Source organism: Chrysochloris asiatica, unplaced genomic scaffold, assembly GCF_000296735.1.
Source record: "Chrysochloris asiatica unplaced genomic scaffold, ChrAsi1.0 scaffold00105, whole genome shotgun sequence".
Lineage (NCBI taxonomy): Eukaryota > Metazoa > Chordata > Mammalia > Afrosoricida > Chrysochloridae > Chrysochloris > Chrysochloris asiatica.
The window spans coordinates 9,707,904-9,720,695 of NW_006408623.1; the positions used below are offsets into that span (position 1 = coordinate 9,707,904).

Sequence of the window (12,792 nt, forward strand, 5' to 3'; positions counted from 1 at the left end):
GTGTGTGTATATGCACATATGTGTGCTGCAAGGGTACGTGTGTGAGTTGCCTGCTTATGCACTGTGTGCATGCTTGTACATGTGTGTGGTTGTGCCTTTATGTGTGTGCATGTACATACATGCGCTGTGAGGATGCACGTGTGCATGATGGTGTGTGTGTGTATACACCCATTTGTACATGGGTCTGAGTGTGCTTGTACATGCATGTGTATCTGTGAGATGTATGTATGAGTGTGTGTGTACATATACATACATGTGCTGCAAGGGTACATGTTGGGTGTGCCTGTGTACATGTGTGTACATGTGTACGCACATGCACGTGCGGCGAGGGTACATACGGGAGTATGCCTGCTTGTGCAATGTGTGCATGTGTGTACTTATATGTGCTCATGCACATATATGTGCTATGAGGGTACATGTGTGAGTGTGCTTGCTTGAGAACTGTGTGCCTTGTGTTCTGTGTGGCTGTGCATGCGTGTGCATGCATACACATTGGTATGTGAGTGTCTGTGTGAGCACACATGTCTGAAGGTGTGCATGCATCTCTGGGCTTGTGTGCACATGTGTGTGTCCACATGCACACAACGTGAGTTCCATCTCTTGACATTTGTGGAGATAGTGCCAAACACCCATTATGAAACCAAAGACCCTGGAGTCCTAGTCCTCAAGCTGTCTCCCCAAGACTATGCTCAAGCCCAGCGTACTTTGTACCACACGGCAGCCTCCTGTCACAGACCTGAGGCACTGGGCCCAGCTGCTGTTCAAAGGGCACTGCCACCCAGGGGCCTGGCAGCGGAGACACAGTCCTGCCTCAGAACCGGCTCCGTCAGCCCCTTGTCTTCGTCCTGGGAGCCGCTGTTTGCCCGCTGACAAGAGAAACTCAAGAGAGCAACTGCGCTGGCAGGAAGCAGCAGCTAAGTGCTGAGTGTAATTAAGGGACCTGGGAACCTTTTCAATTAGCTCAAGTCTGCAAGGGCTGGCTTGTCTCTCTGGAGTATTTTGCTTTTTGTTTTTTTTCCCCCAAAATTAACCCTCTTGTGACCACAATATTTCCTGTTTTGAATTTGTTTTGATACCATCCATGTGTTTTCAGAAATGGAAAGCAAGCTGAAATAAAAAGATCTTTTTAGGGTAATATGCATTTTAATACAATTATGTGGGCCACATATGCCCCAAGTGGACTCCGGGATCGGATGTGTGGGGTGAGGTCCCCATCAGGCAGCAATGAATACTCCAAGAAATTTTCTAGGCTGAAAATGTTAGTGGGCGATATACATTCCTCAGGTCCCACTAGGGGACACTGAGGATGAGCTGGGTCCGGCCAGGCTCCACCAGGAGACGCAGAGGCCAAGCTATACTGGAACGGCAGCCCCACCTCCACCCCAGGAGACACTAAGGCCAGGCTGGGTCAGGACAGGTCCACCAGGAGACACGAAGGACAAGCTGTGATGGGGCACAGGCCACACTAGGGGACACTGAGGTTTCTCACAACAGCCCAGGTCAGGGCGCACACCACACTAAAGGCCAGCCAGACTTGGAGCCACAGGGCTCGCTCACTGTTCTCATAAATGGGCCAGATATGAGGGAGTCGCTCACCAGGACCAGGAGGGAGGGATGCAGACTCCCCTGGGGCTCTGCCACGCTGCAGCCCCCAGCCTCCGTACTTTCATGGGCTAAAGCAGCAGGTAGCACCAGGTGGTTCTGCCCCACAGAGGCATCTGGGGGTGTGAGAGCCGAGGCCTGGGGTGCTGTAAACACCCGACCTGCCCAGGACGGCCCCAGCTACAGACCAGGGTCAACCTGCCCACAGAGCCAAGGTTCCAACAGCCTGGATTTGAATAGGGTGGCAGCCCTGGTGCAGGGCAACCCCAGCCCATCTGCCCAAGCCTTGGGTCAGCCCAGGGAGCTCCTGGGGGACCTGGGGTCAGAGTGATGGAGAGAGCAGTGCCCTGCCCCCAGAGGTTTCCAGAATGATCCGAGGCTATCCCCCCGGACATGACAGCTCAGCAGTGGTCCCTGCTCCCCGTTCAGACATGGGCTTCATGACCAGCTTCCAAAAGCTTTGCAACCTCGTCCAGGAAGCAGCCAGGTCCAGAGTTGGTGGAACTGCCCAGGTGGACAGCTGCCCCTGGCTCCTGGTCTGGACCCCTGCCCGGCTGGTGTGGCACTGCAGGTTAGTGCACTGGACTTTAACATCTGTTTGAAATGCAGGGTCGGAGGTTCAAGCTCACCAGCCGTGCCTTGGAAACCCTATACAGGGTTGCTATGAGTTGGAACTGATTTGATGGCACTTAACAACAATGGGTAATACAAGGAGCCCTGGCATCATTGTGGATTATGCGTTGGACTGCTAACCTCAAGGTCAGCAGTTTGAATCTATCCTGCTCGGTGGGAGAAAGACGAGGCTTTCTGCTCCCGTAAAGATTTCCAGCCTCGGAACCCTATGCAGGGTGGCTATGAGTCAGGACCAGCGCCACCAATGGGTGGCAGAAATGGTCAAGCCCTCAACTACTGGTTGAATGGTTGGCAGTTTGAACCTAGCCAAAGCGCCTCAAAAGACAGACCTGGTCACACACTTCCAAAAGGTCACAGCCTGGAAAAGCCTCGGGCACACAGTCCTGCCCCACACAACTCAGTAGCAGCTCACAACAACAATTTAAGACGTTAGCGTTTGGAGGAACTGGGTGTGGGGTCGCTGAGGACCCGCTCACAACTTTTCTAAAACAAAAGTGATTAGGAAACACTAGCTTGAGAAAGTAGCAAGGAGTGTATACATTCCTGTATGGATTAGAGAGAATCATGACAAACTGCAAATGGTGGGTATGTAGGTTACATAAGATCATTTATTTTAAATACCATTTCCTGTCATTTTTCATTATATAATAAAAACGATTAAGGAAAATAAAGCAAGAGATGGTTCTGGCAATAGTGTGTGATGGTGAGGGCAGCCACATCATTTATCACCCAAACCAGGACACGTCGATGGTAAAAAAAAGTGCTATTAATAAATATGTCAGGCCTGTGGGCGTGGCCTGGAAACTCCCAGAAGCCCACGGAAATGTGCAGACAAAGCATGCAGCATGTGCCCTCTGTTAGCTTTGGGGCTGGACTCCAACCCTTTATGCAACACCTAAATTTTGTCCCCCTTCTTTTGCCCCTTCCTTCCTATTTATCTCTTTGCTTTTCCCTTTTCTTGGTCTTGTATCTGCTTTACGAATGATCCTTTCCTCCTGTGTGGCTACAATATGGTTTGAGAAACCCAAGGTGGCTTTGAGAACTAGAAGAGAAAGATCATATCCAGGGAGGAAACTAACCCACCAGCCCTGAGCCAGCCACGGGTGGACTCCACAACACGGCTCGGGGCCCTGAACCAGAGTGTCTGAGACGGTCCCCTTAGGTGATGAGGCAGTGTGTGAGTTCAGAGGCTGGATCATGACGTGGGCTGTAACACCAGCCTCTGTCTCCTCCCTGGGGGCCCAGCTGCCATGCTGCTGGGGCACTGGAGCAGACTCGGCGAGTCTCGCAGGTGAGCCATGTGGGTCACCCCAGAGAACCGCAGCTGCCGCTGACATCTGTCCCACAGTTTACTGAGAAACCCTGAGTCCCCCAGGAAAGCTCCCTGAATCCCTGACTCACAGAGCCTAACAAGATGATATACACCAATTGTGTTAAGGACTGCACTGGGGCTAACTTATTGGACAGTAATAGACCACTCCTACGCAAGCCGATATTGGGGGCAGGCGGGTAGCCCTGGTGAGCCTCCAGAATGCTCTAACCAAGGTGACCTGGATGTTCCGTCCTTGCAGACTGCTGTACCCTGCCCAAAGTTCCCTGTCACAGAACGCAGCTGTTGCTAAACCACTAAGTTCTGGAGTGTTGACTGGTGCCCTAGTTTGAGATGCAGGCACCAAGATGTTGATCCCTGTCATTATGAACAATGGCTCTAAGACCAGATGTGGCAAAAGACTCAGGATGCTTGGAGGGAGGGGCCCCCAAAAAGGCGACCCTTCAAGCCACCCCCAGCAGCTCTGCTCATGGGCACACAACAGTCTGGGTCACAGCAGAACAGCTCACAAAGAAACCGCAGCCCAAGCGTGGTTCCCTTCTTGCCTTGGTGACAAATGGTGGCTGTTGCCTGTGGTTGGAAGAGCGATGGTGGGAATTGTCAGAGTGAAGGGACCTTTTCAAAGTCAACGTTCCAAACCCCTGTGAGACATGCCATGTGCTCGGTTCCTATTTTTAACGACTCGGGGGCGACTCTGAATCCCACCTACACCAACTCCTTAGCTTCAGAACTTAAATAACATCAAGCGGTTTCACACTCCATCCCAGGCCTGAGCTGAAGAGACAATCAGGCGGTTCCTGCACTATGTTTGGGGAAACTGAGGGCTGGGGTGAGTGACCCACCTCCTAGTCAGGCAGAGCCTGGGAGGGCGAGCTTTCGTCAATGTGTCCCACCCCTGCGCCACACTGATCTCCACCAGCTGCCTTGGTTTTTTAAAATAAATTTCAAGTCAATAGGAGACAAAATGTGATAAAACAGGTAACCTAGTTTTAAAAACAACAGCTTTATGACACTCACTGCCATCAAGCTGGTGGTTGTGACTCACAGCGACCCTATACAAGGTTTCCAGGAGTCCTGGTGTGGTGCTATAAGATAAGCACCGGACCACAAAGTCGGTTTGAACAGCAAGGTCAGTGGTTCAAACTCACCAGACGCTCCAATCAAGTCTCTCCAACTCTGACCATTAAAACCAGTCCACATGCTGGATGGCTCTGTCTGGGAGAAGAGGGGAGGAGGTGTTCTGGAGACCAGGGCACACACCTGTGCTCAGGTAGAGGGCTGGGCAGACACTGGGGCGCTGGCCTCCACTGCCTCTACCAGGAACCACCCTCTGAATTAACAGCCAGTCAGCATGGGTGAGAACCACCACCCAGGCCCCCTGTCAACTCCTGAAAGGACTTGTCACACATTCTGCCCTTGGCTTCCCTGGGGACATTCACAGCTTAAAGCAGCTGCCAAAGACTCCTGGAAAGTGCCATGCTGTAAAAGGGGAGGAAGGGTGTGGAGGACAGAGAGGCCACACAGCACCCACAGTGAGTCCCATGGGTGTGGGGTGGGGCTCGGCGTGTGCTCAACGCAGGCCCAGGGGAAATCAAGACCCCAACAATGCGTCCCTCTTGCAGCTCTCTCTGGTTCAAGGTCAGACACAGGGAACAAAGAGAACCTATGCCTCCAGCACCTCTCATCCCAACACCAGAATCAGATGAAGACAGATGCTGGGCCTTCCGTCTCAAACCAGGAGGGGCTGCTATTGAAGCTTCCAGGATTACCGCAAGTTATAGCACGCAGGTTACACCTGGCTGCGTATGTAAACAGCAGCCGAGAAAACCACTGAGAGGAACAAGAATGAAATAAAAACAAAACTGGAGACACAGGAGCCCAATGGCAACTCCAGGGACAGGACAGGGTCAGTGACGGTCATACACACCTGAGCCAGGTAAAGCTGCAGGTGTCAGAGGAGAGCTGTGCTCCACAAGGGTTTCAGAGGGAGCAGAACACCAGTTCCTTCCTTGAGGCACCTTGGGACAGACTTGAGGTTAACAGTCCAGCGCATGAGCCATTTACCTCATGGTGGTACCCCGAACAACAGACACCTAAAAACCTAACCCTACAACCATAGAGTCGGTTCCAACTCATAGCGAGCCCACGGGATGGAGAACTGACCCACAGGGTTGTCAAGGCTGTACTCTTTACAAAAGCAAACTGCTACCTCTTTTTCCCAATGAGTGGCTGGTGGGTTCAAACTACCAACTTTCTGGTTAGCAGCCAAGTGCTTTAACCACAGCCCCAGCAGGACATCATCAAACAGCAGGTGGTGGTTGTTAGGTGCTGTTGAGTCAGTTCCGACTCACAGCTACCCGATGCACATCGGAACAAAACACTGCCAAGTCCTGCATCTTCCTCATAGTCTTTACTGCATGAGTCCATTGTCACAGCCACTGTATCACACCATCTCATTAACAGTCTTCCTCTTTTTCAAAGACCCTCTACTCTACCAAGCATGATGTCCTCCTCCAGGGACTGGTCTCTACTGATAACATGTACAAAGCACGTAAGTTGAATTCACATCACTCTTGATTCTAAGGAGCATTTTGGCTGTATGTTTCCTGCACACATTTGTTCTTTCTGCTGGCTGTCCATGGTATATTCGATGTTATCTGCCAACACCATAATTCAAAAACATCGATTCTTCTCCACTGTCCAACTTTCACAGGCATATGAGGCGACTAGAAATTCCATAGCTTGGGTCAGACACACCTTAGTCCTCGAAAATCACATCTTTACTCTTTAAATTTTAGAGAGAGGTCTTTTGCAAGAGATTTGGCCAATGCAATACGTCGTTTGATTTCTTGACTGCTGCTTCCATGAGTGTTAATTGTGGATTCACATAAAATGTAATCTTTGACAGTTTCAATCTTTTCTCCATTTATCATGATATTACTTCTTGGGCCAGTTATGAAGATTTTTCTTTTCTTTACATTGAGTTGTAATCCATACTGAAGGCTGTACTTCGTGAGTTTCATCAGTAAGTGCCTCAAGTCCTTTTCCCTTTGAGCAAGCAAGGTTATGTCATCTGCATATCTAATGGTGTTAATGAGCCCTTATTCAGTCTTCATGCTGCATTCTTCTTCATACGGTCCAGCTCCTTGGACTAATTGCTCAGCATACAGGTGGAACAGTATGGTGAAAGGACACAACCCTGACACACACCTTTCTTGATTTTCAACCCTTCATTCAGTACCCCTTGTTCTGTTCAAAACACTGCCTCTTGGTCTACGTACAGGTTCCACGTGAACACAGTGAAGTGCTCTAGCACTTCCATTCTTTGAAATGTTATCTTTAATTGGTTATTATCCAGACAATCCAATCCTTTTGCATAATCAATAAAGCACAAGTCCTCTTCTGAATCTTGTTTGAATGTCTGGCATCTCCCTGTTAATGTACTTCTGTAACCATCTTTTTTTTTAAATTATTATCTTCAGCAACACTTTACTTGCATATGATATTAATCATACTGTTCAATGACTTCTGTATTCTATTGGGTCGCTTTTCTTTGGGCACAAATATGGATCTCTCCCAATCAATTGGCCAAGTAGAATCTTCCAAATTTCTTGGCCTACAAGAGCGAGTATCTACAGCGCTACGTCAGTTTGTTGAAACATTTCGATTTGTAGTCCATCAGCAGCTGGCCTTGTATCTTGCCAATGTTTTCTGTGTGGTTTGGACTTCATCCTTGGATACCATGGTTGAACACTAACCAATTCTATTCAGTGCAGTGACTCTGTGCATTCCTTTCATCTTCCTTGGATGCATCCAGTGCAATTCAAGATCCTGCCCAAAGAATCCTTCAGTATTGCACCTCAAGGCTGGCATTTTCTCTTCAGTTCTCCCAGAGCATGCCTGTGCTTCCCAACTTCCCTCCAGGCCCTCACTCAACAGTGCTCAGCGGCTGGACGCTCATCAAGTGTATTTGGGGCCCCTGGTCCAGCACCAGGAACTGATGCGAATGCAATGTTCAGGCACCTCCCTGAACACTGAGCAAGCCAGGGTCTGCATTTCCACAGACCCCTTGACATGGAACCGTCCAAGTTTCCAAAGCCCCTCTAAGCTTCTCAACTCTGCTCCCAACAAATGCTTTCCCGGGACACTGCCTCTTCCAGCCATCCTGGCGTGTCCATGTCATCCCCCTTAGAGAGAAGCAACCCTGGCCAAAATCACCTCTGATGAATTCTTGCATTATTTCTAACTGGAAAGCTGGCTGGCTACATTTTATAAAGAAAAGCTTATTTTTAGCATTCTAACTGCACAACCAGATGGACAGACAATGCAGAGCTGACATTTGTTATATAAAACAATTGGACAGAAGGCCTCAGGTTCATCCTAGACCAAGCTCAGCAGCCACAGGGGGAGACACCCAGGCAGTAACAGCTGCCCAACGTCCCGCAACACCCCTGCGGGCGGAGTCAGGACCAAGATGCATACATAAAGGTGCTGTCCAGAGGGAGAGCAGAGCAGGCAGGGTCAGAGGGACAAGACCTCTCGCCCTCCCCTGCTGGAACCCCGTCCCACTGCCCACATGAGGAGAGACAAAGTCAGTAAGGCATGTGGCTGTCCAGGGCAGGACAGGCTGATGCTGCTCAGAGCTTCCTGCACCTCCAAAACCAGGGCCGAGCACCCCACACACAACCCAGGCCTCTGTGTTTGTAAAGAGCCCCCAGAAAGTCTCGTCTGCAGCCAGAGTTGGGAACAGCTGCTCTGAATTTAGCCAATAAATGCTGCTTTCAATCCATATCAAAAGGCATCTGAGACATCAGGCTAAGTAAAAAAGTAGATTACAAACAAACAAACAAAAAAACAACAAAGCAGATTACAACAAAACCGTGCACCGAGCAGGATCCTATTTCTGTTTAAAAATATTTATTAAAAGCTGTGCTTCCGTAAGGTTGTATGTGGCTTCATTCTTAGAAAATGGGGTGGGGTGAGTCAGATTCATGGCAAGATCTCTGGGGGCTGAAGTTGCAGATATCTTTGTTTACATGTTTGTGGAAATTTCAGGAAATAATACGTTGTTGTTAAGTGATGTCAAGTCAGTTCTGACTCATAGAGACCCTTTGTAGGGTTTCCAAAGAGTGGCTGGTGGGTTTGAACTACCAGTCTTGAGATTAGCAGTTCAGTGCTTATCCTAGAGTGCCACACCAAGACTCCAAGTATAGTTTGTTTTTTTTTTTAATTATACATCTTAATGCTCTTATAATTAGCACAAAAAAACAAACAAGGATTTCATATTTAAACGGTGGAGTGAAACCCCAGTACTCCTGCTCCATCTCACTGCTTGTCCCACCCCGGTAGGCACACTGGGCTCAGCCAAAGACTACTGAAAAACTCCAGTTTTCTCTGGAGGAGGCCAGACCTGCTCAGGGAGTGCGCTCTTTTGTTAGCTAACTCCACATTCTGCTTGTAATGCTGGGAACTGACCCTGGAGAACCAGTCCAATCCCCCTGAGGAGGCCTCATTTCTGTTATAGGTTAAACTGCATCCCTCCAAAATCTGTGTCAGAATCCTAACCTTATACCTAGGCAGGTGATCCTGCTTGAAAGCAGGGATTCTTTGTTCGGGCAAGAACAAGCCAGCGTCCAGCGTCCAGTGTCCAGTGGTTCCTAACCCTAAGAACTTCTGAGCTATATAAAGACCAGACAGACACAGAGATCCCCCAAAGGAGACAAACCCCATGTGAGAAACTGTCTGTATGGCAGGAAGTACCCAGGAACCCACAAGGAAGGTATCCACATGGTCAGGCGCTGTGAGAAAATACTCTTCTGTTCTTGAAAACACCCATCTGTAGAACTGGTACTACAGCGGCAGCTGGACCCCGAGCGGTTCTGAGGGAACCCAGGGAGACTGCTCAGCATCGCTCACCTGGCTTCTCCTACACAAGATGCTAAGATGCTAAGGAATGAAGTCAGAAGGGGGTGGGAAGGGAAGAGGAGGAACCCTTGATTCCAGCGTGTAGAAAAGGTGCTGAGAATTCTACAAGTGTACCAAGAACCTGCCAAATACAGAAACCGACTTTAGATGGCACAAGGGTTAATAGGAACAAAGGATATTTAAGACCGCATATGTCACAACTATATTTTTCAGTTGAAATTTACCTGGCACTTTGTTAAATTGCCCTCTTATTTTCTTTTTTCCCTCCTCTCTGCATACCAAATTTGATCTATTAATTGGGTGTTTTAATCTAAAAAACTCATCAGAAGGTCTCACATCGCCATAGCAACCATGCAGTGCCAGAAATGCAAGTCACCAGCAACGTGGCCGCTTCCTCAAGCCTCTGTTTATGTGTGTATGCCGTGGGGGAGGGGGAGGTGATCTTGGGAGACCTAAAGAGGTAGAGTCCAGGGACAGCAGCTCCTTCCCTCCTTCTGTCTGAATAAATCCCCTGGCCTTCATGCAAAGAAACGCTGTGGAACATTCCTCCGGCAAACACTGTGTGTGGCTAGCTATCCCTGCAGTCGTAGCAAAAGAAGAGTGGAGTGGTCGCCCACCCATAGGACAGACATTGGGTCTGGCGCCAGGGTCTGGCCTCCTGAGCCACAGGACTGCCCAGTGTTCTGTGTGAGGACAGGGCGCCCTCACTCAGTGAGAAGCGAGGGAGGACCACACTTCATGAAGAGTAAACAAATATCTGAGCAGACACCGCCTTGCTCACACACCACACACCACACACCCACGGGAGTGAACGGGGGCTGTGTAAATCATTCTCAGATTGGATCACGGCCTGAACTGCACACACAGGTCCTCGGCTCTGTGGGCTTCATAATGACCTGTGAATTCTCAGACATAAAACACCGGGAACAAGTAGAAAATGATGGACACACCATAGCCACCGTGAAGTCTGTGTCTGATTCTCAGCTGTAGTGGCCTTGGAGAGCATGACACTAACAGAAAAGAATGACCACTTGGCTGACCCTGACGCCTGCTGAAACAGACCGTTTCTCAGATGCCTTCTCATCCTGCAGCAGAGACTGGGGCAAATCTTTCCCCGTTAGCTCACTGTGTACTCTAGGCTTGACTTATTTTGAAGATAAGATGTTGTTGTTAGCTGCTGTCGAGTCAGTTCTGGCTCAGTGTCCCTGAATAGGGTTTCAGAGGCCGTGAATCTTTACGGAAGCAGAAATCCTCACCTTTCTCCCATGGACAGAAGCTGCTGGGGGGCTTGAACCACGGACCCTGCAGTGAGTCGTCAGTGATTATCCATCAGTGCCACACCAGGAATCTATGTATATATGTATACATTGTTGTTGTTGTTAAGTGACATTGAGTCAGTTCTAACCCATATCAACCCTATATAGGGTTTACCCGAGGACATACATGTGTGTGTATATATACACACAGACACATGTATGAGGTCCTGGTTACTGCTGCTGCAGGATTAGCACTGGACCGCAAGGTCGGCAATTCAAACTCACTAGTCGTTCCTCGAAAACCCTATACAGTGTTGCTATGGGTTGGAACCGACCCCATGGTACATAACCACCATCAGCCATGAATAGGAAACAACACGACAGCACTTACCAACAACATACATATGTATTGTAATACAGGACTCCTCATTCTCTCGATAGATTGATAGATAGATGGATGGATAGATAGATAGATAGATAGATAGATAGATAGATAGATAGATAGATAGACAGACAGACAGACAGGTAGGTAGGTAGATGGATGGATGGATGGACGGACGGACGGACGGACGGACGGACGGACGGACGGACGGACGGACAGATAGATAGATAGATAGATAGATAGATAGATAGATAGACAGACAGATAGATAGGCTTCAAAAGTTTATGGAAGAATTCTATTATTTTTTCATTCCATTTTTCCATGTTGTTAAGTGCCATCGAGTTGGTTCCACACATAGTGACCCTGTATTATAAGGTTTCCAAGGAGCGGCTGGTGAACTTGAACCACCGACGTTGTGGTTCAAACTGACTTTGCAGTCCAGCGTGTTAACCCACAGCGCCACACCAGGAGTCCTGTGGGCTAATGCATCAGACTGCAAAGTCGTTTGAACCACACAGTTGATGGTTCAAGCTCAACAGCTGCTCCTTGGAAACCCTATACAGACAGACGGAAAATTCACAGCGAACTGTGCACTGTGGTGGGAGCTGCCAGGCGCTCTGTGGGGGTCTACTCCTCGTCTGAGCAGTATGACCCCCCAGGCAGCAGACACAAGCCTCCCTCAGAGGCTTCTGTGCAGAACAGCCTGTTCAGTCACCAGCATTGGCCAGAGGGCCGAGCTTTGTAATTCCTTATCAGGTTTAAATTATTTATTAGAAATAAATAGCTTAGGCTGTTCATGAGTTGTGCTCTGAAATGATCAAAGATCTGTCATACCTCTGCAGGCTGCCTAAAAATGAAAATGCATATTTCAACTATTTTAAGAAAATGTCAAAAAGCGTTTATCAAGTGTGCCGTGGGCACCATTTGAATTATCTGCCGGCATCTGTGAAAATGAGCTGAACGTTTGCCTTCAGACTCATCCCAACTTCTCAAAGCCACCTTTCCCGGACTCCGTCCAAGGTCCCTCCAGGTATGCCTGTACACCTGCACCTACCTGGCACGGGTCCTTCCCAACTTCCCGCCGGGCCCACGACACCCACCCTCCACGTTGGCCGCTTTACCTGTAGGAGGGTCTGGGAGCCACCGCACGAGCCCACAGAGGGGGGCCGCGCCCCACCCGCCCACCTGTAGTGGAGGTCAATCACTCCTCCAGTGAGCGCCTTCACAACAGCAAAGTACTGAGCGAGCCTGCACATTGTCCCTAAAAGGACCGCGATGGACTCTGGCCCTCCCACGATGGGGGACTCCCGGATCCTCGCCCCAGAGGGCCGGCCAGAGCCTGTTCCCCCAACGGCGCCGGCACTTGTCGCGGAGGACACGCGTGGGGACCACAGCCGCTGTCCAAGGGGTCGTAGACAGAGATGGAGATGTCCTGGACACCGTCCACCACCGGCCCACAGACCCTGGGCGGCCCGACCCGTACCCCGCCGGATCCTGGGCGCCCGATCCGTGGGGCGCCGGCCTGAGCCCCCGAGGTAGCCAGCGTCCGGCCGTAGGCACAGTCGACTCACCGTCCTCCTTCTCGTCAAAGACCGGCCTCCGCGCTGCCGACGCGCCTGACATGGACGAACACATCCGCTTCTTCCACTTGCTCCAGGGGAACA

The 12,792-nt window shown here is 49.9% G+C and overlaps 1 protein-coding gene across 1 annotated transcript in view; it reads right to left on the reverse strand.

Annotated features, from left to right (window-relative positions):
• The window catches only part of STK32C (serine/threonine kinase 32C), a 58,369-nt gene extending 45,585 nt beyond the window's left edge, over positions 1–12,784 (reverse strand). Inside the window, exon 1 of the mRNA XM_006867450.1 lies at positions 12,700–12,784. Coding sequence (XP_006867512.1) covers positions 12,700–12,763 — 64 coding nt within the window. The 5' untranslated portion in view covers positions 12,764–12,784. The remainder of the gene's footprint in view (positions 1–12,699) is intronic.
• Positions 12,785–12,792: the final 8 nt, after the last annotated feature.